We start from the raw sequence: 26,086 nt of genomic DNA on the forward strand, positions 1-26,086 counted from the left end.
TGTCATAAGTCCACCTGTACACCACCAAGATACCTGGAAGGCCATCTTTGCAAGAAGCCTATCTGGCAGCATTTCTTATGCTGATTAGGGAATTCCGGGAGTTGGTCCACACTTCTTAAAAGTTGTCACGATTGAGAAAACCCAGAGAAAACCCATCGGGTTGCTAAGAGTCAGCGTCGATGCTACATCATCAACCCACACGGCGTCCTCATTTGGCTTCCAAACACCCCATCTGCTTCCTCCCCGGCTCCAGCAACAGAAGACCTGGGGGGCTGCTTGTTCTCGGGAAAAGAGAAGCAGCTGCCACACACCCCCAGGCAGGGCAGTTCAATACTGGGGCTAAAACTGCTAAAAACCATGTCTTTGAGGGAAACTGAGGAGGGGGCCGGAGCCAATGTAGAACCTGAAGGAAGGAAACCTGATCCTCTTTCTTTTGCTTTTTTAATTGATCCAATATTTACATTCTAGGAAAATACCAGGCCATTCGGTTGGGGTGCACATCCCGGCACCCCAAATCCTAATCTTCCTGCATGCGAAGGAACGCCAAGTGCTCCCCCTGGCAGTCTGGATCCAGCCTGGGAGACCACCCAGGAAGTGCCCCACCCTCGCCGTCCTGAGGAGCGGCAGGCTACTTCTTGGGGGCGGTGGAGACCTCCACCAGCACCCGGTTCATCTCCCGCAGCCGGGCGTCCAAGGTCTCCACAGTCAAGCTGAGCTCCATCAGCTGCTCCTGCAGGCCCAGCAAGGTGCCGTTCAGCTCCTCCTCCTTCTTCTTGGCGTTGGTGCTCTGGCGCGAGTATTCCAGGAAGACGCACAGCCCCCCCACCCCAAAGACGATGGCCTCGCCCAGCAGCTCTGCGCCCAGTTCTGCAGCCGCCTCCTCGTTCAGCGGCTTGATGGCGGCGCCCCGGAAGCCCATGATCCGCATCTTGGCCCGCATCTCCACCCAGTGGTAGACTGCAAGAGAAGAGGGAAGGCCTGTGGGCACAGGGGAGCAGGGCCAGAGGCAAGCCGCGCCTTTTACCGGCAAGGATCGCCCGACCCAGCCTCGTCAAGGCCCTGGAGGTCAGCCGACGTGCAATGGAAGGTCCCGAAAGCCACCCGTCAGCGGGGAGGAAGAGGCCCCGGGGACCCCCTGCCACTAGCTAAGAGCAGTCAGCGCGGGCATCCGGAGGCTGGCAGGGAGCAAGGCAGAGTCCGCGGGGCCAGGGTCCCGGGTGGGCAGCGGCCTTGGCTGCGGGGGTCCCCCTCCTTCGGGACCGCCCCGCAGGCTGCGCGAACCGCAGCTCCGCCGGGCGAAGAGGAAGGGGGCAGTTGGAGGAGACCGCGGAGGGGCTGCCGCCTTCGCTCCGTCGCCCGGGCATCCCCAAGGTGTGGAGGGGGGGAGCGCCGGGAGAAGCGGGGCCACTTTCTTCTGCCACGGCGGCACGGAGGGGCCCAAACTCGGGCTAGGCAACTTGGGGAGACCCTAGTCGGACTGGCTGAACGTCCCTTAGCCAAAAGCCCAGCGTCCATTTGAAGAGCGCTCCGCCCCCCTGCCGGCCGCCCTTCCAGGTAGACTGCTCCGGGGGCTGGAGGCGCGACGCCCCGACCACGTGCCGCTGCAAAGTCACCTTCCTCGTTCGGCGCCTGCGCGCCCCGGCCGGCCCAACCCCCACCTTCCCCGTCACCCCATTGGCCGCCGCCGCCGCGGGCCCCGCCCCCTCCCGCTTCCCGTTGGCTGCAGACGCACGGCGGGCTGCTCCCGAGCGCTTACTCACGCTGCGCGGGGGGGCCGCAGATATACTGGCGGAAGAAGGGGCTGGCGCGCGCCCCGTCCTTAATGCGCGCCGCCAGGGGCTTCGAGAGCTGCCGGACGCCCAGGTAGAGCAGCTTGGCGATCGGGAAGGCGCCGGCCACCATCCTGGCGCTCCCAGCGGCCCCCGCGCGGAGCGGCCCGCCAACCACGAGCGCGTCGACGCCGGCACGCTCCGCGCGCCCCGCCCTCCGCGCTGGCCTCTGGCGTCAGCTCGCGTATGCAAATGCGCCTCATGAATACGCAAACGTTCCCTCCGAAGAAGGCGGGCGCGCGAGGGGCGGGGCCTCGCTTTCTCACGAATCAGTAAATTGCCGCGTCCTTCTAAGTGTCTAAGGCGGTGGGGGGGGAGCACGCCTCCCCCTTGCCCCTCCCTCGACTCCCGGGTCTGAGGGGAAGGGGTGCGGGCCCGCTTCCGGTGTAAGCCGTGGACGCCGGAGGAAGTCGGGCCGTTTGGTCGTTGGCCGGGGGACCATAGAGATACGAAGCGGAGCGACCCGCCCGCGGGCGCCCTCCTGGCCTCGCCCTCCTGTCTTTTCTGCTTCCGGGGGGACCCGAACCCTAACCCCCCCCCCGAAGCTCTGGGCTTGCGGTGGAGCCTCGGCGCCCGCTGAGCTCGGTGGGTTTTTTTGCAGCAACACGCGCGCACGGGCTGCCATCGTGCATTGAAACGGGCTGGTCTTCGGGTTCAGCTTCCGTTCATAAAGTGAGGGTATCTCGCCTTACCTGGCAGGAAACTGAACTTCTGGCTGAGTAACTCAACATGCTCAGGTAGCGAGGATGAAGGCGAGGGAGAGTAAACGAGGCGAGGAGATGGGTGCCCTGGGGCTCTCTCTCTCTCTCACACACACACACAGAGGAGACTGACCACATGCTCGTCCCTCCCACAGACACAGACCCCTGAAGGCAGATCACAGGGCTGTGGTTAGAGCAGAAAGGAGAGTCAGGGCACTCCAACGTTAAATCGCTTTTATTTGCCCTTTTAGGTGCTGCCACCTTCTTTGCCAGAAGAACTAATTGACACCCTGAGAGGGAGCAGCTGCCAAGGGAAACCAAGCGGAGAAAGAAACCCTCCTCTGGCAGGTTAGCTCCAGGACTTCAAACACGACTCCATTTGTTGGAAGGGTCTGGGGAATTTATAAAATCCCATGTGCGTCACAGTCCTTTTGGAGTAAAATGTCTATGGAGATTCTCAATCCCCTGGGTCATGTTTGTCCCAAAGGTGCTTTTCCAAAGGCAACTGGATCTTCTTGGGTTTTTTTCTTTGAAAATGTTTCACTTCTGAAGAACTGAAGAAGCTTCTTGGATGAGAAGTAAAATATTTTCAAGAAAAACCAAGAAAGTCCAGTTGCCATTTGCAAAAGCACCTTTGGGACGTGCTAGAGTTAAAGTTGAACTGAGACGTTTCAGGTCCCAACCCTGGGAAAGTCAAAGGGGCCGACCTTCCCCCGCTCCGCCCCTCAGACCGGCCACTGCGTCCTCTGATCGACATTCCAGCAGCTGGAGGATCCAGCCAAGAGAGAGAGAAAGCTAAATAAACAGCACCAGAAAAAGTCTGCAGTTCTGACATTCACTCTCAGAACATCTGGGGAGATGCTGCAACATTGGAAATTTCGGGCAGGAGGGTAAACCCTCCTTCACTAGCAGTCATGCTGCCGCCTCCTTGTCCCAACCGGAGTGGGCATATTTTAGGCTATCAGACCCCAAGACAAAGCATGGCTGAGACTGACAGATGCCTCTTGCTCTGGAGAGCCATGTCCACTGGCCTCACCTTTGGCCCCTTGAGTTTATTCCCAGGAAGCCTCTCGGTCCAGTGGCGCTTGGTAAGGCTAAGATTAGTCTGTTCTCATCTTGGAATGTTACTGATGGTAATCTTTCTTTGTCATACATTCCTGGAACAGAGTCATCCACAGGGTAGCTTGCCAGAAATCCACATTGATTTTGGATTGAGGGAATTTTTGGAAGCAGCTGACATGTCTTATATCTTGTCCCATACCAAGAGCTGATCCACATTGTAATACTACATATATGCAGTAAATTTAGCTATTCTGGGGGGGATACTACTCTTACATCATCTCTGCTGACATAAATTAATGTCTGTCCCACGCTGATTCATAAACATGCGTTGAAGGGATAATTAAAGTCCACCCCTTCTTCATTTCTTAAATAATCCAGCTGTGAATGTAACAGGGAGCCGACTTCTCAGGCAAACTGGAAGAGGGGGCCCCACCCAGCAAGAAGCCTACAGATACGATTGTCTTTCTGCACAATCAGGAGTGCTTCATCTCCTCTTTCAGGAACTGGTACCCACTGAGAGCTGCCCTCTTCTGGAAGGAAGGCAGAGTCCTCCCCCTCTTCCCTTTGGGTGACGGATCAGGCCAGGCTGAGACTTAATTATGTGACAACCAATCATGGACTCTGAAAATGTTCCATTAATGACCCTTCCAGAAACTCCCTGTGTTCGGCTTCCTGTCCTAACTAGGAGATGGGAAACTATAACCAGCTAAGGAGAAACAGACGCGGGTTAATGTTTTCTTCTTCTGATGTTTGAAGGGGCCCTGGGGAAGCATCTGAGAACTGCTGGCTCTGGCTTGCGCTCCTTTCGGCTACTCTTGTTTAAAGAAGCAGGCATAAATTGGGCAAGGGAGAAAAAGCAGGAAGTTCCCAGCTTTGTTGCACAGGAACCCCTGCGCTGCCACTCAGGGCTCAAACATTATTGCTGCTGCTTCTCTGGATAAGAGAATTTATCCGTTATCTTTAGAAACCTTTACCTGTTGCTGTCCCGATGCCTTAGGGTGTCAGCTTCCAAAATCACAAACAGCCCTTTGACCTGGTTGTCTGAAAATTGAATGGAGGAAGAGGAAGGCTAGCCTAATGGAACGGCTGGTTTTGGAGCCGTGCGAAAATGACGGAGGTGAAGACCAGAGCGAGCCAGTGCAAGGATACGGTGGCTCCTTTCTCATATAAGGGGAACTTGTAGAAGAGAGTGACAATAGGGTCAGGGTGTTTTTTTACACCCTTAAATGGTAAATTGTTGGATGTCGTGTCACATGGTGTCACATAGCGCACATAGTAGGCCGATGGGAATCAGCACAGTTTTACTGCTTGTGTCTGTGATGGGAGTTTACAGGGAACATCTGGCTGGCCTCAGCATGTGAAATTTGATGGAGCTTCGGCCGTATCCCTGGGTCCCATTTTTATGGGATACAATATGGTATTGTTGGCTGCACAGGGGACCCCCTGCTGTGCTGCCTGACCGTATGAGGGGGAAATTGCTCTCCCTGCTGTAGTATGGACGATAAAGAAATACATGTGAAGTGCTTTGGATGCTTGGAAGTGTTGTAAGAATGCCAGGTTTTGTTATCAATGGACTTAAGTGTGGAACATGTGACAGAAACATGCACGGACTCAGGACTGCTTTTAAATTGTTGTAATATTATTACTGGCTCTTCAAGACTCCGTTCCTTGCGTCCTCGAGATGCTGCATGGCAGAGCACCTGGTGCTTCCCCAGGAATATTCACTGCTTAAAAGTCAGGATCTTCATGGGGAGATCTTCGTCTCCCCTCCCCAATCCGCCGGCCTGTGCGGAGGGCGGCAGCGGGAAGGCCAAGGGCTGCCGGCAGAAGATGCTCTTCTTGGTGGAAAGAGGAGTGTCGAGGGTGAGCGAGGCACTGGCCATCTCCTGGGGCTTGGAGCTGGTGAGGAAGCGCAGCAAGGTGGAGAGGGCCTTGGCCACGTCGCTTCGGGCACCTTCGTTGGCAAAGCAGTAGAGGATGGGATCCGCCACACAGTTCAGGCTGGTGAAAGCCAGCGAGGTGTGGTAAGCCACGAACACCTTCTCCTCAAAGCTGCAGTCGCATGGCCTGCTCAGGTAGACAGTGCTGCGGGACAGCAGGATGAGGTGGTAGGGAGCGAAGCAGAAGAGGAGGATGGCGATCAGGCTGAGCGAGAGGCGCTTGATCTTTGCCTTCTCCTGCTTCTCGGTAGAGACGTTGCCGCGCACGGCCCGCAGGATCCCCTGGTAGGAGAAGAGCATCAGCATCCAGGGGAAGAGGAAGCCGATGAAGACCCGGTAGAGGTTCATCCAGGCCACCCACTCCTCCATGGGGTACTTCTCGAAGCAGAAGGTGTGGTTGTAGCGATCGTGGAAGAGCTCGTTGTGAAACAGCGGGGCTGAGTTGGCCCCGATCTCGATGGTCCACACCACCAGGCTGACGGTCACCGCGGTCTTGACCCTCCGGAACTTGGCAAAGCGCAGGGGGTGTGCCACGGCCAGGTAGCGGTCCACCGAGATGCAGCAGAGGAAGGCAATGCTGATGTAGATGTTGGTGTAGAAGATGAACCCAAACAGCTTGCAGGATTCCTGCCCGTGGATCCAGTTGTCGTAGTGGAGGAAGTAGTCGATCCAGAGGGGCAGCGTGGCAATGTAGAGCAGGTCCGCGATGGACAGGTTCATCAGGTAGACGCCCAGCTCGTTCTTCTGCCTGACCTGCAGGTAGGCCGCCCAGAGCGCCATGCAGTTGGTGGGCAGCCCCACCGTGATGACGATGATGTACAGGGTGGGCGGGAAGAGGTGGTCCACCCTGGAGTCCACGGGGCAGCTCCAGCTGGCTTGGCTCGCGTTGCACATCCTGGAGCCCAGCTCAGCAGCGAAGTTCGCGTGACTGGAGGCGGTGTGTCCGCAGGACCAGGCGGGCCGCCGAAAGGAAGTTCCTGAAGCTGCCATGAGGATGGGGCTCCATCATCGCCCTCTAAAGGGTGCCAATTACCTTTTGCTGCCGTCCCTCTGATCTCGGGGGGGGGGGGGTTGGGCTACCACCCAGTGGCCTTTCCTAGCTTTTCAGACCTGGGGGAGAGAACGAGAGACGGGTTGCCGCTTGCGTCTTTTGTGGTTTGGTTCAGAGCACAAGTCACAGAGAAATTATACGACGCAGGTTTTGGGCCAGAGAGCAGAGAACGGCAGGAATCTTGCCAGAGCCTGGGCTTGTACAAGAAAAACATACGGTGCTTTCCTGGATGTTGAGCCTTAAAATAATAATAACGTTATTGTGAGGAGCCATCAAGTCCAGCCCTTGCTGGTTCACTGCAGGAACTGAAACTTTTCTGACAATGGCTGCTCAGCGTCTGCCTGAACACAAACTGCATCCCCTTTAGAGGAGACCCGAACCTGCCTCGGTCACGCTCTGAGGGAGCCTGTCTTCATGTTTGTTTGGGATGGGAAAGAAAATGTGAGTTCCTACTCCGTGGTATCCTATCCGCCCCCAAATTCTCTTTTCTCAAGGCTGAACAGGGGGGGTCCTGGGTGCTCTCTGAGCTTGCGGCTTTTCTTTCAGACGTTTCATTACCCAACTAGGTAACATCATCGAGTGTGTTCCTTGTTCATACACTGTAGCTTGCCCTGTCTGTGTTGGTTGGGGTATGTTGGTAGTGAAATGTCTCCATGAAAACCACCAAGCTGAGAGACCACCAAGGAGACACACACACACACACACACACACACACATCAACCTGGAGCTAAAAAGGCTCACTTCTGAAGGCTAAATATGTCCTCGGTGTCTTCTGGCAGAACACGAATTCCAACCCTGATGTTACATGCATACATACATACATGCCTTTGAAAAATGGTTGTGCAGCTTCTGTTGAGAGCTGGGAAGCCAAGAATTTCTCGGGGCAGGGAAAGGGACCTCTGGGTCCTCCGGAACCTCTGAGAATAGGGCGGTCATTGTCCTAGACTAGAGTGTCTCAAGATTCTTCCCTATTTTTATAGCAATAAACAAACATGCGTGTGCCCTACTCCTGCCTCGGAAAGCACATCCCTTCTTCCATCAAGACCGAATCCCAGGCCAGCATCCCCAACACTCAACATCCGCAACCGTCAGCATAGCAATTCTGGGAAGCAGGGACCATGTAGAGGGGGCGCCCTCCCCTTTCTTGTCGATATAAGCTCACCCATTGGGAAAGGGGTGACACGTGTGGGAGAGGCCCATGAGCTGGTGTGGCACATTGGGAAGAGGAAGCACCCGAGGAAATAGAGCTGCAGTTGAAATGCAGGGTCCTAAGGAGATTTTTTAAAGTCTCAACCACTTTTTCTTGTAATCAGAGAAAAGAACAACTAGGATGATTAAAATCCTGGAGACTATGAGGAACGGTTGCAGGAACTGGGTTTGGCCAGGCTAGAGAAAAGGACTAGCAGGGACTTGATAGCAGGGACCCAGTGTTTGAGGGGCTGTCACGGAGAAGAGGAGGGGGTCAGCTTATTCTCCAAAGCCCCCGAAGGCAGAAGAAGAAGCAACCGGATGGACACTCGTCAAGGAGAGAAGCAGCCTGGAACTAAGGAGAAACTTCCTGACAGTGAGGACGATTGACCAGCGGAAGGGCTTGCCTCCAGAAGTTGTGGAGGCTTCGTCACTGGAGGTTTTTAAGAAGAGACCGAACAGCCGTTTGTCTGAAATGTTATAGCATCTCCCGCTTGAGCAGTGGGTTGGACTAGAAGACCTCCAAGGTCCCTTCCAGCTGTACTCTCTGTTCTGAAGATCAGTGTAGGGAGGAGCTCCTGGATCTATCTATCTCTTTCCCTGGCACCCCAGCCGTCCTTGTGGCTCATGCCACGTGGCACTTCTTTGTTATTCTCACTCAGGCCAGGTATTTTTCTGTTTTGCCTCTTCAGTGAGCACACCTGCCTTATCTAAACGCCATTTGATGACCAAGGCTCTAACTCTGAAAGCAGAATTACAGCACCTTCTTCTTAGAGTGTGTGCTGGGGGGGGGTGGGTTTCCCTGCTTTCCATACTGAGTTGGACAGGCTCAAAGAGGTCTTGGAAGACCACCGAGCTTTCCGTGAGGGGGTCAGTCTGTGGGGGGTGGAGGACGTTTGAAGTCCTCTGCCTAGACTAGAGCTTTAAAAGTGGAAAAGTGCAGACGGAGACTCTGTCAGGGCAGCTGCCAAGTCCTTGTGTGGTGTTGCTGCACACCAATCCAGAGAGAAGCCAGCGGCAGGATTAATGCTGGTTTTTCCTAAAGCCAGCCGTCTCCCTACTCCCTGCTGATCGTTCACACGTGTACAGCTGAAATCCGCACCCGTGTGGGCAGCCCCTCTGTTTTAGGGGTCTTCATGTACATGGCGCCAAGTCTGCTGCCGTTAAGCCATTTCTCAAGGAATGGCAGGTTGATTCTAGGCAGAAAAGTCTCCTGAAAAATTAATATTGACCTTTTGGGGATGCTTAATCCTTCTGGCTGGAACTGAAGGTCACAAGGACCCCCCTCCCTGCTAAGAGGGTTCCCGGAGGCCCCCCTGCCGGGCTCCAAAGGGCAGAGAATAACACAGAGACAGGCTGGTGCGGCCACAGCAAGATTCCTGCCAGCCCAGCCAGGATGTGGGAAGCAGAACCACACTCCCCATCATCCTCAAATTAAACGTTATGCCAATTCCAAGCCACACCTGCCAGGGTCCCTGGGCACCAGTCCTCCCCTGCCCTTCAACCACGTTTCCTTCACCAGGGATGTTTTTGGATGTGAGTAAATACAGCTTCAGCCCGTTGAGAGCAAACAAGGAACAAAATCGCTCAGAGGCGGTGCAGGCATTTTAATGCACGTTGGAGAGAGGTTAGTGGACCGGAAACCTTCACCAAAGGGGAAAAAGGACAGATCCCACAAGAAGCAGCGGATGGAAAGAAGCAACCTAGAAATAAGGAGAGACTTCCTCACACTGGGAACAATTAACCAGTGGAACAACCTGCCTCCAGAAGTTGTGGGTGCTCCAACACTGGAAGGTTTTAAAAAGAGATTGGACAACCCGTACAGGGTCTTCTGCCTGAGCAGGGGGGTTGGACTAGAAGACCTCCAAGGTCCCTTCCACCTCTGTTATTCTGTTAATACGATCTCCATCCGCTTCCTTCCTTCGACTTCTGTGATCCTCGGAGAAGAGAGCACGACGGGGCACACTGAGAAGGGGCTGCCCTCGTGCAAGGAAGAATGGCGGCTGGGGCGAGACGGATGGATGCTGGGCTGGGGAGACGATGCCAGAGGAAGAGAAGGACCTTTTCCAGACCGGGGGAATGCAGCCGATCCTCAAAACCATTTAGCTTTCGAAGAGGAAAGGGAAAGGAAAGTTCCACTTCCACCAGCAAGTCAGCTGCTCGCCATCAGTGGCCAGGACCTGGCCGTGGGAAGAGCTTTTTGCGCCACCCCAGGAGAAACAGCCGCAGGGCCAGGAGAGGTCAGGCGGAGGTGGGGCACCAGCCGGCAAAGACCTGTTGTGGGCACATCCAGGCGAGAAGCCAGCATTACCCAGGACCTGCAGGAGCCTTTGGGTACTGTTAGCAGGGCGTGCTGAGTAAACTCTGTGTGTGTGTGTGTGTGTGTGTGTGTGTGTGTGTGTCCCCTGTAAGTTTGGCGGAAAAGTCCAGCAGCTCAAATCCTGCTGCCAAGAGGTAACTTCTGTTTGTCAAAGCAGTAAAAACGAGGTCAGGGTAGATAAGAAATGAGCCTTGCAGATCCTTAAATTTTCCTCAACGTCTGTAATTGCCCAGCCCCGCCCAAAAGACTTGGGCTCAGCACATTCTCCACTTTGGGCTGCTGTGGAAGGGAAGGGAGATCAAAAGGCCTTCTATGGAAATCGTACTTCTGGTAGGAACCCTTTGGCTTTTCTGAACAGTGAACAAGCGGAACGGAACGACTTGACTCCAGACACTGGAGGTTTTTAAGAAGAGACTGGACAACCGCTTCTCTGAAATAGTGAAGTATAAGGGTAGTATAGCTGGCTCGGGAAATCTGGGAGTTGAAGTCCACAAGTCTTAAAGTTCCAAGGTTGGACACCCCTGATCTAGGGTCTTGAGCTTGAGCAAGGGGTTGGATGAGAAGACCGCCAAAGTCCCTTCCAATTCTGTTATTTTGTTAATTAATCAGTGAAAAAAACGCCTTCAGAACTTATGGATGCTTCATCACTGGAGGTTGCCGAGAAGAAACCGGGCAACCATTTATCTAGAATGGTATAGGGTCTCCCGCTTGAGCAGGTGCTGGACTGGAAGACCTCTGAGGTCCCTTCCAACTATGTTATTCTGCTATTCTGCCAAACAGCAGCCTCTTTGGTGGGTAATCCAAAGCAACCGGAGGCTAAAACCCAGGAATTGACCCCAAGCAAGCAGCCACCTCAGCCCTCTTTGCTCTCTGCTCTCAGCCACCATGAAGCGGACAAGAAGCTAAGCGGAGAGAGTTCATCACTGTCCTGGGGTGCTTGTCGGGGGGAGGGGGGGCTGAGTGCAGGAAAGGGCAGACCCAGCCCTAAGGAAGATGCTGCCATTGTGTAACCAGGTGGCTTGGCTAAAGGCACCCACCGGAGTCCAGGCTGACCACAGTGGGTTGACACAGGACGCCCACCTGGCGAGGTTAGAGGCCTCCCCAAACTGGGACAAGACAGCCGTAGCACAAGGAATGTGCAAACAGAGAGTCCTGCTTCCCCCTCACACTGTTCACACACGCTGGTGTCAGCATAACCACAAGCTATATACAGGTAGTCCCTAATTACAACCATTCAGAAAAATGTGACTTACGACCGGTTTTCCCACCTAGGACCGCTGCAGTCAAGATTCAGGCGCTTGGCAACTGGTTCATACTTACGACGGTTGCAGCGTCCCAGAGTCACGTGATCCCCTTTTGCCACCTTCTGATTAGCAAAGTCAGTGGGGAAGCCAGATTCACTTAGCAACCGTGTGACTAAACAATTGCAATGATTCGCTTAAGAACTCTGACAAGAAAGGTGATAAAATGGTGCAAAACTCACTTAGCGAGTGAAAATTTTGGACTCAGAGTTGTGATCGAACGTCGAGAACGGCCTGTCTATGCAGCATCTCCTGGAAGGACAGTCCTTATTCGGAGGGTCGAGCCAGGGACTCAACGTCATGGGGTTAGTACAATCCACCCAATTTTAAAAAGGAATTGGAGCCGTTTGTTAACAATGAATTAAATTCTGGCTCGGCGCCTGTTATGCCAGGAGCCACACACTGCTGCAGCAGAAGGTCTGCCCTCCAGGCAGAACAAGGGGAGAAAGGGAAGGGGGGGCAGGAGCGGTGTCCCTCCTCAAGGACATTGTCTTCTTCTATTACTGGCCCAAATGAGATTAAGAATACAATTCTGGACCCCGGTTCCCACCTGCTTCTGAATGGGCTAAGCAGCTGGCAGACGGCCTCTGTTGCCCGGAAGGAACGTGGCCAGCCTTGCCCCTGACCTGCCATCCTTACAAATGTGGTCACCGCTCATCGGAGGCAGGCAGGGCAGAAATTCAAGCCAGGAAATGGGTTTAGAACAATGCAGAAGACCTTCCTCTCTGGCTGGAGAAATGGTAGCCAGCTCAAAAAGATGGAAGTCTTGGAGTGCAGAGGCTGGCTAGAAGGCAGATGCGACTATGGGAGTCCTCGTAACGGCCATAAGATTTGCAGAAGATTTCAAACCGTGGCAACTTTAATTCTGCCAGCGCAGAATTCTGAGAGTTCAAGTCCTCAAGTTGCCAAGGTTGGAGACCTCTGCTCTAGTCCAGGGCTGGCTGGGGAATTCTGGGAATTGAAGTCCACAAGTCTTAAAGTTGCCAAGGTTGGAGAGCTCTGTATTTGAGGAGCACAGAAAGAAGCAGCATGCTTTTCTTGAATGTCTGGTGGCTTCTCTGGAGGGACACAAAGGCTGCCCTGGTTGCGTAACACACACCACCCGATCAGTTAAAAACCCAGCAGCTTCCTTAATTGCTCCACTTCTCCAAGGAAGCTCAACCTGCGTGAACCATCTGTTTACTCTGTGGTTCAATGTGCTTTGCAAATTCAACAAGAAATAATAATAAAAAAACAACTTCAAGCTAAGTGTCCTGTAAAAAGGCAATTTGGACTTTATGAATTCATTCCCATTTGAGACTTTCCATGTCGACGTCCGAGACCACAGGGCGTGCGGGAGAAGCAGGGGGAGAAACTGGACAGAGAGCCGCCTCAGTTCCTGGAGAGTCAGAAATGAAACGCAGGCGGGCGAGGCGCTTCCTCTGTTCCTAGGCGCCCAGCCGGTAATCCTTAGACAGCTTTGCATGTTCTGCCCCGTTAAACACGCCGGGTTCCTCCCAGACAGCTTCTTCCAGCCAGTGGATATATTAGGGGGGGGAAAGTGGGTGGGAAACACTGGCGAAGGGAAAATCGGGGCGTGTGGAGATGTTGAGACTCCGGAAAGGGTGCAGAGAAGGTTTCTGAGCAGAGGCTGGAATGCGATTGGTCAGGAATGGCCCAGGCTCTCCTTTTGAGCAGGAGGTTGGACTAGTTTGGCCCTTTCCAACACTTATTTTGTAATGGAGGAGAGCACGTCTGGATGGTGGTGGCCTCTGCGCAACGAACAAACGAAGCGCTTTATCTCTGGACGTGGAGAGAGGGATGGCTCTCCTTCGGGAGGGGGGGAGACCCCCAAGCCCAAGGACACTACTTCGCGGCTGGAGGGCCTGCGGGGTGCCCTCCTCTCCTCCAGCCCATCAGGTGCCTCCCTCTGCCCTCCACCTGCCAGCAACAGTCAGTGCTCGGCCCCCAATTCGACCATTCTGCCGCCTCCTATTTATATCCCAGAAATGCAGGTGTTTCTGAAGCAGCTGCTGTACGGACAGACAGAAGAGCCCAAATGTTCCCCTGGGATCTCAGCAGTGTGCCCAGGATGGGTGTGGGTGCTGTGGGGCTTTGCTGCTGCTTCGTCAGAGAGGTGAAGATTGCCCGTCTTGGGCTGGAGGGCCCCCACTGCAGCTGGGGTCTTTCTTCGGAGCTGCCCTACTTTCAGGGCAGGAGCCTCGTCCAGGTTCTCCTCAGTCCAGGTGGGAGACGATGTTTGGATAACCGGATGGAAATGCAGAAATGCATTAAAAAAATGCCCTACAGTTCCATTTCTTAGGCAGCTCTTAAGAGGCTCTTGGGAAGGGAAGACAATGTATTTTCAGTTTCAAAGTCAGGCACAGAACGAGCTCACATTCGTACAAATCTGGACAGCCAGTTCCGAATTGCTTTTATTGGTGCCTTTTGTCTTTTGAGCGGAGGAGAAGCTGCACAGGGTTCACGGGAGAGCAGCCCCCGGCCAAGACGTGAGCGGCAGAAGAGGCAGCTTGGTTGCTGCTCCCCGTTTCCCAGATCCCACAATCCCCAGCAAGCCGCCAGTCCCCTGCGTCAGGGCTTTTCATCCCCCGGAGGTGTTTGGGCGGGTCTGAGGAGCAGCTCCCGGCTAATCCACGGTCTGGGTAAATAACCACGTCTAGGCGTTCGTGCAGGCCTGAGCTTGACCGGGCGGCTGGGCCGGCGGTGCTCCTCTTGGGGGCAGGGAAGCGGCTTGATGAACCGCTTTTGTTAATCGGTGGGCTAATGGTTCCTGGTCTGCTCTGCTGCTGGCTGACGGGTGGAAGATGGGAGCTTAGGCTCCAGCCCAGGGGGCAGCCTTCCTCTTCTGCCCAGAAAGGGAAGGGAGGCGTAGATAATATAAGATGAGCCCCTTCGAATCTCTTACTCTGTGCAACTCACGTAAGATTGCCAAACCGTCTGAGAACATGAAGGTGGCCAAGAGTTGCTACAGGTCTCGCTACTACGTGCAGGGGAACTGAGGCAGCCTTTCAGCCACTAAGCACAGTGCCTCCTTTAGCTAAACCCAAGGCATTGGAGTGTGCCCACTCCCGTCCCTCCAGGCCTGGGCGTCAGATCCCTGGGCCACGTTTTGCCTCCGTGGCTGGCAGCAGCTCAGCCTTCTCCAAGGCCGGGATCCTTCAGCAAACATTCACACCCGAGGTTTACTCACATCTGTTCAAGCTGAGTGACTTGTCTTTGCACAAAACGCTGGGCTTCCTTGGTCTCAACCACGGTTAGATGTTTGTGTGTTGCTACTGATGCCTCTGAGCCAGTTAGTCTATGATTTGCTCACAGGGCATGTCCAGTGACTGGGCTAATACTGTAACCAAGTTAACTGCAAAGGAGAATATTTGTAGCTGAGGCTTGCAAGGGGACCTGGTGGTGTGTGAGCTGGGTGGTTTTCTTGCAGGCGTTTCATTACCCAACTAGGTAATGTCATCAGTGCTAGAAGGGAGTGGAGGGGAGCTCTGTGGGGTCCTTGCTGCTCTCTGAGCTGGGTGGTTTTCTTGCAGGCGTTTCGTTACCCAATTAGGTAACACCCTCAGTGCTAGTCCTGCACTAGACCCCTCAAGTTGACTGTGTTGTGTGAACACTTGAGAGTCCAGGCATCCTTGGCCTGAGTTGCATATGATCTCCAGCCGTGGCTGGCTCCGTGGAGTTTTCATTGATTTCACCCGAAATAGGAGCAGTCTGGAAACCTCAGGTCAGCTCCTTCGTGGGGATATGACTGGGCAAGGCAGGTGGAGGAGAGGCGTCCGGCCCTGAGCCCTGGAGCCACGCCAGGCGATCAGTTAGAGGAACACACAAATAGCCATCTTTGGGGCGGCGGAGAGTTTTAATCCTGCGCCCGGGTCATTCTGACAGTTTTTTTTTAATCTGCCCTCTGCAGCTAAAACGATTATGTAGCCCTCTTGCCTTCCGGTTGCATCTCAGCCACGGTTTGGAAGCCTCCACGTCTCCTGCTAGATCCCCTAACGGCTCTCTCATTAGTACTATCAAAAAGGATTATTAGCATGAAATCCTTGCCTAGCCTGTTTCTCCATATAAAAGCCTCATCCAGCAGGTTAAATCATATTTTGAAAAGGTCAAGTGTAAACACAATACAAAATACGTAAGTAAGTTCAAATGGTGAATAAAACAACAGTAAGGTAGCTCTAGTAGGTAAAAACCTTAGCTAGAAAGATAATAAGAACCAAACACCACTTGGAATAAAGACCCCAGAAGGCCCATAAAGAGAGGCCAAAGACGGGTCTCCAAACTAGGCATCGTTAAGACTTGTGGACTTCAGCTCCGGGCTGGCTGGGGAATTCTGGGAGTTGAAGTCACAAGTCTTAAAGATGCCTAGTTTGGAGACCCCTGTCTTAAAGGAACTTCCCAGAAGTGGGTCCACTCCAGAAAAGTTCCGACTCAAGACTCCACCACCCCGTGGGTGGCGTTAAGAGCCAGGCTCCCCTCCTCGCCCAGGTCACCTTCCCCCCCCATGTCCGGCCCGGCAGGCACACGGGAGGCGGCCCGGCTTGAACTAGGCAGGAAGCAACGGCTGCTCCTCTCCCACCCGCCATGTGCTCTGTGATTTCAAAATTGCATTCGGACTGATTTCATTATCGCCAGAAACTCCATTGTTTGTTGGGGATATCGGGGCAATTTCGTTATCCGCGCAGCGAGTCAGTAAAGATGAAAATAGAAATACGTTTGGGAGGGTCAGAGGAGTAGGGGGGCTGCCTCCCTGCTCCTTCCGCTGGAAGTATCCCCTTTCTCCTCCCTGCATTGTCTCCCGAATTGCATGGGAAGGCCGGGTGGGAGTCTGTGTTGACTCACGGGCAGCTTGGGGGCAAGAGCCACAACGAAAAGCCAGCCACGGGGCGGGGGGGGGGGTGGCGGGCATTGCCTATGTTGTGCTGGAGCTTCTTGGCTGAAACCCACCCCATTTCCTGGCCTGGGGGACCCCGGGAGGGAGCTTCCTGATTGGAATTGGGAGTCCAGGCAGGCTTGGGGTGCCAGTCATCTGCCCGAACTTGAGTGGACGGTTTGCAGGAGGGAGGACCGAGGTCCAGAACGGGGGCTGGATCCAGCTGCTGCTTTGGTGATCCTACTAACCTCAGATGTTGAGGGAACCCAAAGTCAGAGGGGGACTGAACCCCCTCTCTGCCACGTGGGGCATCTCCCTCGTGTCCTTCTCTTGCTGGGTTCCCAAAGAGGGCCGGGGACCCCAGAGACCCCTGTGGAGAGCCAGGGCTGTCAAAGGGCTCCTCTTGCACAACACAAAAACTGCCCTTGGCCAGCTGCGCCTGTGCAGCCACCATTTCTTTCCTGACTGCCACGGATCCGCTAGCAGGGGTCTCCAACCTCGACCACTTTAAGACTTGTGGACTGCAAAGTCGCGTGGTCACAAGCGGTTGTAGCCTGGAGCTGTCCAGCCCCCTGCTGTGCTGACATCCCGTGTATGCTTAAGAGCATACACTACATGGACCAACTCCCAGAGTTCCCCAGCCAGCACAGCTGTAGGCTGGGGAATTCTGGGAGTTGAAGTCCACAAGTCTTACAGTGACCTACAAGCTGGGAGGGTCTTCTCTCTGCTCAGGGAGGTCTTGTATGCCCCCCACCCTTGCCACTGCCCCCCTCCCCGCAATTGCCTGAAAAACACTGCTGGAGCATCTGGAATCTTAGCCAGGTTGCAGGGCCTTTTTGCAGCCAGCCTCTGGGAATATGCAGAGTGTGTTTCCTCTGTGCTGAGCACGCAAATTGCCCTGCTGGAGTTGTTACCTGGGCGGAGGGCAAAACTTGCCAGGCAGGCTGGGGTCCCGGGACCTCCTCTGTATTTATTCAGGCAGGATCCAGGAATCCCTTTCCGAGAGGGAAATGCTCCCTCCCAACCCCCGCCCGGGGCACGGGGCACGCTGGATCCCTGGGGCAGCAGCCTCCATCAGAGGCCCGTTGAGAGAGTAAGATCGAGCCCGCCCCCTCCAACGGCTTGGTCTCCCGACCCCTGCTGGCTTTCAAATAGTGAAAGAAAAGCACTTGGTATATGCTCAGAGGCGCTCTTTAGCCTCGCTTGGCACGGCACGGCTCGGCTCCCACAAAGCCACCCGGAAGGGCTTCCCTTTACTCCGGGGAAAGCGCCCTCTTGGCCCCCTCCTCCGGCAAGCAACAGACCCCATTTGCCCCCGCCTCCCCCCGTCCCGGCAGCGGATGCTCACGGTTGAGACTTCCCCGGGAAGGTCGCCGCCGCCGCCGCCTCCTCCAGCGGCGGGGTCGGGGGGCTTCTCCCGGGCGGCGCCGCTGAGAAGGGGGCGCGGGACAGCCGCTCACGCCGCCGGCGAGGCATCTTGCCCGGCTTCCATCGGGACCTCCGCTCGCCGCCCGGTTCAGCCCGGAGTGAGCGGCGGCGGTTGCCCGGAGACTTTCTCGGCGCGGCGCCTTCCGCGGAGCCGGCCTCTCGGGGCGGGGAGCCGCTTAACCCGCTCGCTGCCGGCTCCCCGTAGGGGCTGCGGAGACGGGGGGCTCCGAGGTGGGGGAGGGGGGCGAACCCGGAGGTTGAAGGTCCGCTTGGGGCTGGCGGCGGGGGGAGAGGAGCCTGGAGGACCCTCCCCGCAGCGCTCCCGCCTCCCGACGATCTTGTGAGCCCGACCAGGCTCTGCCCCTCCCTGCTCAGCCCCGCTGGCCGCCCACCGCAGACGGGGCAGAGGAAGGCAAGGCTGGCCCGGGAGCCGAGGCAGCGCCCCCCCATCGCCGGGATGGTCCTGTGCTGCTCAGGAGCGCTTCTTCCCCTGCGAGGGTTCAGCCTGCCGCCTTCCCCGGAGAAGGACCCCCTTGGGCGGCAACAGCTGGTCTGGCGTGGGGGGGAGCCGGAGTGCCCCCCCCCGTCCATTATTTGCTCCTTTAGCCCAAGGGATTCGGGTGGGAAGAGCCCCTGAGCTGGGAGCTCCGCTCTGCGCCCCAATTCCTTCCTGGCCTTTGAGCTGAGGGGCCCCGTCTTGTGAGGGCGCTGTAGGGGCTCGGCCCTCACCCACCTTCCCCAGGCCTGGAAAGCAGCTGCTTCTCAGGGAAGCCATTCAGACGTTCCCTGGCTAACGAGCATCTGCAGCCCCCCCCCCCCAGGAGCCACTACAGTGCTGTGGCTGCCAAAGAGATGCAGGACAAAAAGGGCAGGAGGGTCAGCCTGGGTTGTGCAGGAAGGGTGGTCCTGCTGCCTGCAGGTGCTCTTGGACAGCCCCCCCCCAATCAGCAAAGGACAGGAAGGGCCTCCTTCCATGATGAGCCACTTCCTGCCTCATCCTCCTTCCTCCCTTCCCAAAATAAGGCCGCCTTCCTTTCCAGCACCCTGCTCCAGTACCCACCTCTCTCCTTCCTCCGGCTGGACGTCCCTTGGGTGGAGAGCCTCCCTCCTTGGCCCCTGAACCCCCAAGAGACTCACGAGGGCCCCGTGTTGCAGGCCTGAAAAAGAAGCCCCCTGACAGAGGAGCAGGGCCCGGAAAGGCAAAGGGGCCGGGTGGTGAAGCGGGAGATAATCCTGTTTGGGTGCCCTAATATTTTAATAGCAGAGCGGCCCGGAAGACTTACCTGCGCCTATTTAAAGATTCCCCGTGATCCAGCCTGCTAAGCCCTCGAAGGGCAGCAGAATGAAAACCCCACGGGAGATCAACAAGACAAGCACACCTTTTTCCTGCCTTAGGCATGCACACACACACACACAGGCACACACACAAACACAGAGAGAGCTTCTGCATTTATATCCCAGACTTTATTTGTATTCAAGAGTTTTGCTTCCCATCCATATAAAGGAAGACCTCCGCCCCACCCTCATTTTAAGAACCTCTTTAAGAACTTGTGAGGCAGGTCAAGCTGGGAGACGTTTCAGCCCAGGTTTGCTTAGCCCGTGTCCGAGGATGGTGCTGGTGGCTCCCTCAGCCACAGCTGGCAAGTCGATCCAGTTTTTCACTTGCGCAATAGGCCCAAATCACAAGCAGCCACAGAGCTGGGTGCCTGGCACAGACTAGGTCCGCCTGGGATGGTCTGGTGGGCTTTGTGCTCGAGGCGGGGGCAGCGGCCTCTGAGCTTCCTCCGCTTGGTCCGGGGGAATCCTTTCCTGGCTTCTGACCCGCAGGAGAGGGCAGGGCCTCCCGCCATTGCCAAAGGAGCCGAATGAGGGGAGATTCCAGTCTTCTTCTTGAGTTGGCCAATAAAGCCGCTCTTACCGGCCAGGTTAGGAACACTTGCCGTGAGCCTCTCGGGTGGTCTGGAAACACACCTGAGGCCTGATTCTGCTTTGGGGTGCAGTTGCAAGTTGTAGCCCGACAAGGCCAGAGGTCTTGGGGTGGAGGCGCGCTGATCATGCATAACAGCCAAGGTTTTGCCGAAACTCCGCCAATCTCCTGGAGGGATTCTTCTCAAGACCTTGGGACCCAGCAACTGTGGGTCAAGAAAGCCATGTACATCAGGACAGTTCAGGCCCTTTTGTGGAGGAGGAGAAGGAGGAGGAACTCTGAGCATACTCGGAGAGCTTCTTCAAGACCCTGCCACTCATCTTAGCTGGGGCCAAAGACAAGCCGTCCCACCCCAAAACCCCATCTCGGCGTGGCTCTGTTCCAGCCCAGGATTGTCCTGGCAGCCAACGCTAAGCCCTGACTAAGCCAGGATTTGAGGCTGGCCTCTTCAGGCAAGCGCAAGGTGAGAGCAGCCCAGCCGCAGGACCTGAGCCAGCTCCGCTGGGAGGCTGCCTTCAGAAGCTGCTCATTAATAAGTCAGAGGATAGCAAAAATAAGAGAGCGGGACAGCTCGTCAAGATCCCAGAGCAGCGAGAGAGCGGATTTGGCACCTGGCACGAAAACTTCAACCGCAGCAAAGAAAGCCAGGGACGCTGGGAGGGGGTGGAAGGGACGGAGACGCCCAGAAGGCTCCCAGCAGAGGCCGCAGACAGGAGGGCTAAGCTGGCCGTTCCCCTCCACACACACACCTTCCAAGCAGCCAGGCCCTCCCTGGTGGGAAGGGTCCCCTCTTCCCTGAAATGAAGGCAAAGGTTTTGGGGGTGGGTGAGTGGGAGAGCCTGCCTCTTTGGAGAGGAAGTCCCACGGGTGGGGGGGGCGTCCCTGTGGCCCGTTGCCTCACCTATTGGGGGCCCTCGGGCTTCCTAAACAGCAGAGCCTCTTCTGGTCCTCCAGCATCAGAGCAGTCCTGGGACTCTCTGAGAGCGCTCTAGTCTGGGGGAGCAGCGGACAATCCATCCCAGAAGCCTCCAGTCCAAAACACCGTGGGGCTCCTTCAGCGTGGGGACAGCCAGCCGGAGACGCAGGCAGATCAGTTTCTTTGTGCCCAAAGGTGCCAGCCCGCTCGCTCGCCCTTGCAGGTGCCCCCCCCGCAGGAAATGCAGATCCCAAAATCTGATTTTCAGAGATAGGATACCCCAAGGTGCTTTTTTCCAAAGGCAACTGGACTTTCTTGGTTCTTTTTTCCTTGAAAACGTTTCGCTTCTCATCCAAGAAGTTTCTTCACCATTAGGTGGCTCTTCAGAACCGGAGAAGCTTCTTGGATGAAAAGTGAAACGTTTTCAAGGAGAAAAGAACCAAGAAACTCCAGTTGCCTTTGGAAAAAAAGCACCTTTGGGACAACCCTGACCAGGAGGATGGAGAATCTCCATGGATGCAAAGACGAGATACAGGTAGTCCTCGACTTACGACTACAGTTGAGCCCAAAATTTATGTTGCTAGGACAGCAATTTGTTGCAGCTTTTGCCCCATTTTACAGCTTTTCTTGCCTCAGTTGTTAAGTGAATCCCTGTAGTTAAATTAGTAACCCGGTCATTAAGTGGATCTGGCTTCCCCACTGACTTTGGGGATCACAAAAGGGGATTGCGTGACTCCCAGAGACTTTAACCATCATAAATGTGAGTCAGTTGCCCAGCCTCCGAATGTAAACCACGTGACCCGGGGGTGCTGCACGGTCACAAGGGTGAAAAACGGTCCTAAGTCTCACTGTAACTGGAGCGGTCACTAAGCAAGCTGCTATAGGTCGGGGGCTGCTGCGGACTCAGTTTCAGCCAGGGCAGGACCTCTGCAGGACACAGGAGTCTGGTCTCCCGAGGTCAGCCCCCTCCAGCTCTGGGGTTTCCAACCTGGTATCCGGTGCAGCCACCATGCTGCTGGGCAAGTCTAGCTGTGGGTGATGGGAGATGTAGTCCAAGCGCCTGGGAGCTGGGGAAAGACAAACCTTCTGGCTGCAAAATCTCGGTCAGAGGGAAGATGATTTTTCCCAGCCTCGCTTGAACTCCTCACCCAGGAGTTGGTGGAAAGAGCGGAGCTGCAGTGCAGGCCTTCTCTGCTGAGCTTCGGCCCCAGTAAACTGGCCTATAACTCCGCCAAGGGCCCCCATAAAGCCCCAGGGGCCGCTGGCTCAGGGTTCAACGAACTTCCAGGCGAGAAGGTCAAGGCACGCCTGCAGCCCCACCTTTGCCTTAAAGTAAGAGTAACCTGCTTGCCTTGCTCTGGAAATGCCGGGGAGGGGGGTCGCTGTGAAAGGGGGAGCTGGAGAGGAAGCCAGGTTGCCTTTTGGGTCCAGGTAAAGAGGGTAAAGGGTGTGGATTTTTTCCCTTGGGCGGTAATTCTAGGAAATTTGAAATGTCAGCAAGGAGGAACGCCAAACAGACAAATGTGGTTTTGTTTTACTGCAGTGTTTATCCATCTCAAGAGTGTGGACTTCAACTCCCAGAATTCCCCAGACAGCAGGTCCACGTGTCTTAAAGTTGCCAGCAGGCTGGGGAATCCTGGGAGTTGGAAGTCCACAAGTCTTAAAGTTGCCAAAGTTGGAGAGCCCTGCTTTAAACATTGCAACCAAAGCTGAGCTTAGAATTACGTTTAAAAGCAGTTTTCCAAGGAACCAAACACTCCTCTCTTCTAGTTTTGTAAACCAATTGGGAAACCAGGAGGTGGGCTGAAGATGAACTCGCTCTACTTTACTTATTTTGAATGGCAGTTAAATCGGTCAGCTGGTTCCACGTCACAGTTGCTTGGGAAAGCACAAGGCCAGTAGCCACCCGGAAAGGACGGGAGGGAAGGGGCAGCGATCCCTTCCCACTGCAAACTTTTTAAAACTTTCTCCCCCTGCCCCCCCCCGTCAGCTGCCCAGAGGGCACTTGTGTGGTGCCACTTACGGGCCTGGAGGGCCTTCCAGCAAGTCCCTCCCTGCCTGCTGCCGCAGCTTGCAGTCAGTCAGAAGGAGCTGGATCCAGTGTTTGGGTGAGATCCGGTTCTCTGCAGCTGATTTATGCAGTGACCTTTGCCTCTCCTGAGAGTTTTCCCCTTTTAATGAGAGACTAGCAGAAAAGACACCCCCGAGTGAGCAGGACAGTTGTGGCCCTGGCACGGACTGCCAGCCAGAAAGCACTCCCCTGCCAGGCGGGCAGTTTTAGTGCGACATGTTGGTCTGTCGGAGGAAGCACTAACTTAGGACAGCATTTCTCAACCATGGCTACTTCTAGGCTGAAGTTCGGACTGAACAGATTGAAGCCTGGACTTCAACTCCCAGAATTCCCCAATCGGCATTCTGACTGGGGAATGCTCCACCTATCGGGCACATGGTGAGGTTCTAAATCCCTCCCGTTTGCTTTCTTTCCATCTCAGGCCCCTGAAGCGCCGTCTTGCCAATATCAAATAATAGACTAAGGGAATAACAGGTCTTCTCGCCCAGCCCCCTGCCCTCTCTTGAGCTGCATCAAAGCAGAAGAGGAGGAGGAGGAGCAGGGCAGGTCCTCGCTCGGCACAGTCTGTTCACCTCCTCTTGGAGCTGCGTTTGCAGAGCAGCCTCCACCATATGTTTGGTTGCAACCTTCGGTCAGGAGCTGCCGCGATGAGCCTTCGTGCGCTTGTCACTTCCCGGTGAAGTTTGCTTAAGGTTCAAAAGTTGCCCCTGACAATGACATTTGTGCACCAGAGGCAACCTGTGTTCTTCTACCTCTTTTTATTGGATTGTATTCTTATTACACACTTCCTAGGCTCCCCCAGTACCTTTTCTTTGGAAAATACAGAAGACAGTCACGCTATGGTCACGCTAAGTCCCCCTGCCCCACAACTGATGGTGCCGCTGGCCCGCAAACCCCCTCGGCCACATGGCCCAAACCAGGAGAAGGCCCAGTGCCGAAGACCCCTCACCCGGGCTGAAACTGTGGCTCTGCTGACCCACAAAAGCCTCCTCAGCTTCTCCCCCAGCATTTCCTGAATGCTCTTGGCTTCTTCTGTACAGAAAATGTGTCCCCCCCCCCAGCCCCGCATCTCCCCTGCCCAAGGGCCCTTGCCCCCCTTCTGCATTGGCCTCTCCCCCACTTCGCCTCCCAGCCTTCCTCCTCCTGGGCTTCTGCCCTCCTCAGGCCTGCTGGATTCCACCCTGTGGCACATCCCCAGGCTGCTCAGGCGAGTGAGGGGGAGGCCTGTTCCGGAAAGCAGGGAATGGTGGGGGGGGATGGGGGGGCAGCTCCTGGCTCAGGTGCCTTTGAGCCGGCTGGGAGTCCCTGCAGGCGAAGGAGGGGAGGGTTAAGCGAGGGCAAGGAAGGCCGTGGAGCCCCTCCTGCTTTCTCCAGAGGCCAGCATGGGGGTCCTCAACTTGCGACCACAGTTGAGCCCAAAATTGCTTTGGCTAGGTGAGACATTTGTTAAGTGAGTTTTGCCCCATTTTACGACCTTTCTCATCAGAGTTGCTAAGTGAACCGCTGCAATTGTTAAGTCAGTCACATGGTTGTTAAGTGAATCCGGTTTCCCCATTGACTCTGCTTGCCGGAAGGTTACAAAAGGGGACACCGCAGCCGTCACAAATGTGAACCAGTTGCCAAGTGTCTGAATTTCCATCACGTGACTGTGGGGACATTGCATCGGCCGTAAGTTTGAAAAATGGTCCTAAGTCGCTTTTTTTGATACTGTTGTAACTTTGAACCGTCACTAAATCATTGCAAGTTGAGGACTACCCGTAAGTTCCCTTGGACTGGGGAAGCTGGAGTGGTCTGGCCAGGGGTGGGGGATTAGGGGGTGGGAGGCAGGCTGAAGAAAGGAAAGGGGAGAGGGATGCCAGGAGGGGATCCTTGTGTGACTAAGCCCCTTTCCTTATGCAGAAATTGGACCTTGCAAAGAGCACACAGGGCAGTCACCAGCCTCTGTGTGTGTGTGTGTGTGTGTGTGTGTGTGTGTTCACAATGCTGCCATCACAAAAAGAGTGAACTAAGTAGCCTGAGGATGCAAGAGAATTCGAAGCTTGGCTTTGCTGTCTATGCTCCTGCCTGAATTCCCCCCCCCATGGCGGATCAACGCTGGGGGCAAAGCTAACGTCCTCCCACTTGGGCTGAGTATCCCAGGACGGGGGTCTCCAACCTTGACCATTTTAAGACTCAGCCGGCAAAGGAATTGTGGGAGTTAAAGACCGTGGCAAGTCTTAAAGTCTTAAAGTTGTTAAGGGTGGAGACCCGTCCCAGGAAACATCCCAGGGCTTCCATCTCATCTGGGATCAAGCCGGTGGGCTGCCTCACCTGTGCCACACAGCATTATTTTTCCTTGGGAGGAGGACGGGGGGGGGGGGGGAGAGGGGCAGAGACCCTATCCCTCTTTGGCCCAGCAAAATAGCTTTTGCCCACCCTCCAAGCGCTAGATTCTGACCGAGTAGCTGGCCCCCTTTCCCCCCCCCAGGGGGAACCCAGGAACCCAACTGGCTTACATTCATAGTGCAAACGTGCATCTGAGGAGTCGGAAAGGAAACAGGGGGGGGGACTTCAGCCTGCCAGGATCTCTTGAACCTGAGGCCAAGAGACCCCTGGCTGGGGGGTGATATTTGTGCCCCCCCACTCTTCCTCACATTCTCAGGCTGTGCAACCTTCTGCCTTTAAATATAGATATATAGAGATCGATCTAGATATATATTATCATTATTCATATAGGGATTTCTGTAAATATAGCTGCCCGCAATCTCTCTAACTGCCTCTTTCCGCCTCCCTGGCCTCGGCCATTAGCCCCCCTTCCCCTTCCCCTGAGCATTAAACCCTCCCCAAAGTGTTTAACAGGATGCAACCTCCCCACCCTTCCCCTGCCTTTGCACTCGCTGCCCCCCTAGCCCCACCACTGAGGCAGCCCCACTGGCCACCTCCCCCCCTCCCTACACGAGGCGCCACTGGAGGACACTGGTGTCCACCCCACCGGTGGAAAGCAGCAGGCTGTCGTCGTGGAGGAAGGCAATGTTGGTGACGTGGCTGCTGTGGCCGCTGTAGGTGTGGCTGGGGGCCTGGGGAAAGAGAAGGGGGTCAGAGGGCAAGGAGGCTGCTCTGCGGCTGGCCGAGCATCCCTAGAGCCTGCTTGGCTGTGGGAAAAGTGGCAGCCAGCTGGCCTTGTGCCCCCCCCCCCGGCAGCGCAGCCTGTTCCCCAAAGGCCACAAATGGGCACCTCCCTCTGGCTGGGGCTTTGTGCCCACCTCCCCCTGGCCGAGAAGGGTTTCAAATCCCAGCGCATCTCGGAGGCTCCCGGCCGGCATGGCTGCTTACCCGCGGCTGGCAACAGGGGTAGGAGAACAAGTGCACTTTGCCAAAGTCATCAGCCGATGCCAGGAGCTTGCCCTCGTGGGAGCGGCACACGGCGTTGATGTCGGTGCCATCTGCCCCCTCTGGCCAGATCCCTACAGGGGCAGGAGAAACGGTTAGCAGGGGGCCGAAGC

The 26,086-nt window shown here is 55.6% G+C and overlaps 3 protein-coding genes and 1 long non-coding RNA gene across 9 annotated transcripts in view; 1 reads left to right on the top strand and 3 right to left on the bottom strand.

The window, feature by feature from the left end:
• Positions 1–1,973, bottom strand: OPA3 (outer mitochondrial membrane lipid metabolism regulator OPA3). Its single transcript, XM_081334697.1, has 2 exons — positions 1,761–1,973; positions 1–957 (listed from the first exon to the last, which is right to left on the bottom strand). Exons 1-2 carry the CDS (start codon positions 1,900–1,902, stop codon positions 629–631), a joined length of 471 nt encoding a protein of 156 aa, XP_081190823.1. The 5' UTR covers positions 1,903–1,973; the 3' UTR covers positions 1–628.
• LOC308672087 overlaps positions 1,709–26,086 on the top strand; it is a 25,675-nt gene continuing 1,297 nt past the window's right edge. The window contains exons 1-2 of one of the 3 annotated variants that reach the window (XR_014027340.1): positions 1,709–1,863; positions 2,782–2,878. This is a non-coding gene — a long non-coding RNA (uncharacterized lncRNA). The other 2 variants (XR_014027341.1, XR_014027342.1) reach the window with 2 other exon arrangements.
• Positions 5,313–6,723, bottom strand: GPR4 (G protein-coupled receptor 4). The gene has a single exon (XM_081335116.1). It carries the CDS (start codon positions 6,520–6,522, stop codon positions 5,314–5,316), a length of 1,209 nt encoding a protein of 402 aa, XP_081191242.1. The 5' UTR covers positions 6,523–6,723; the 3' UTR covers position 5,313.
• The window catches only part of EML2 (EMAP like 2), a 16,319-nt gene continuing 9,941 nt past the window's right edge, over positions 19,709–26,086 (bottom strand). For 3 of the 4 annotated variants that reach the window (XM_081334686.1, XM_081334683.1, XM_081334685.1), the window contains exons 18-19: positions 25,917–26,047; positions 23,344–25,660 (exon numbers count right to left, since the gene is read on the bottom strand). In XM_081334686.1, coding sequence (XP_081190812.1) covers positions 25,535–25,660; positions 25,917–26,047 — 257 coding nt within the window. In that variant the 3' untranslated portion in view covers positions 23,344–25,534. Of the gene's footprint in view, positions 19,865–23,343; positions 25,661–25,916; positions 26,048–26,086 lie in introns of those variants that run through there. The other variant, XM_081334684.1, reaches the window with a different exon arrangement.

The sequence above is a fragment of the Vipera berus genome (genome assembly GCF_964194415.1).
Source record: "Vipera berus genome assembly, chromosome: 9".
In the NCBI taxonomy this organism is placed as follows: domain Eukaryota; kingdom Metazoa; phylum Chordata; class Lepidosauria; order Squamata; family Viperidae; genus Vipera; species Vipera berus.

Excerpts from the sequence above, each read along its gene's own strand:
- OPA3 (XM_081334697.1), bottom strand. The coding sequence starts at position 1,902 with ATGGTGGCCGGCGCCTTCCCGATCGCCAAGCTGCTCTACCTGGGCGTC. Across the intron at positions 958-1,760 it reads CTGCGGCCCCCCCGCGCAGC|TCTACCACTGGGTGGAGATG; the intron begins GTGAGTAAGCGC and ends CTTCTCTTGCAG.
- GPR4 (XM_081335116.1), bottom strand. The coding sequence starts at position 6,522 with ATGGCAGCTTCAGGAACTTCCTTTCGGCGGCCCGCCTGGTCCTGCGGA.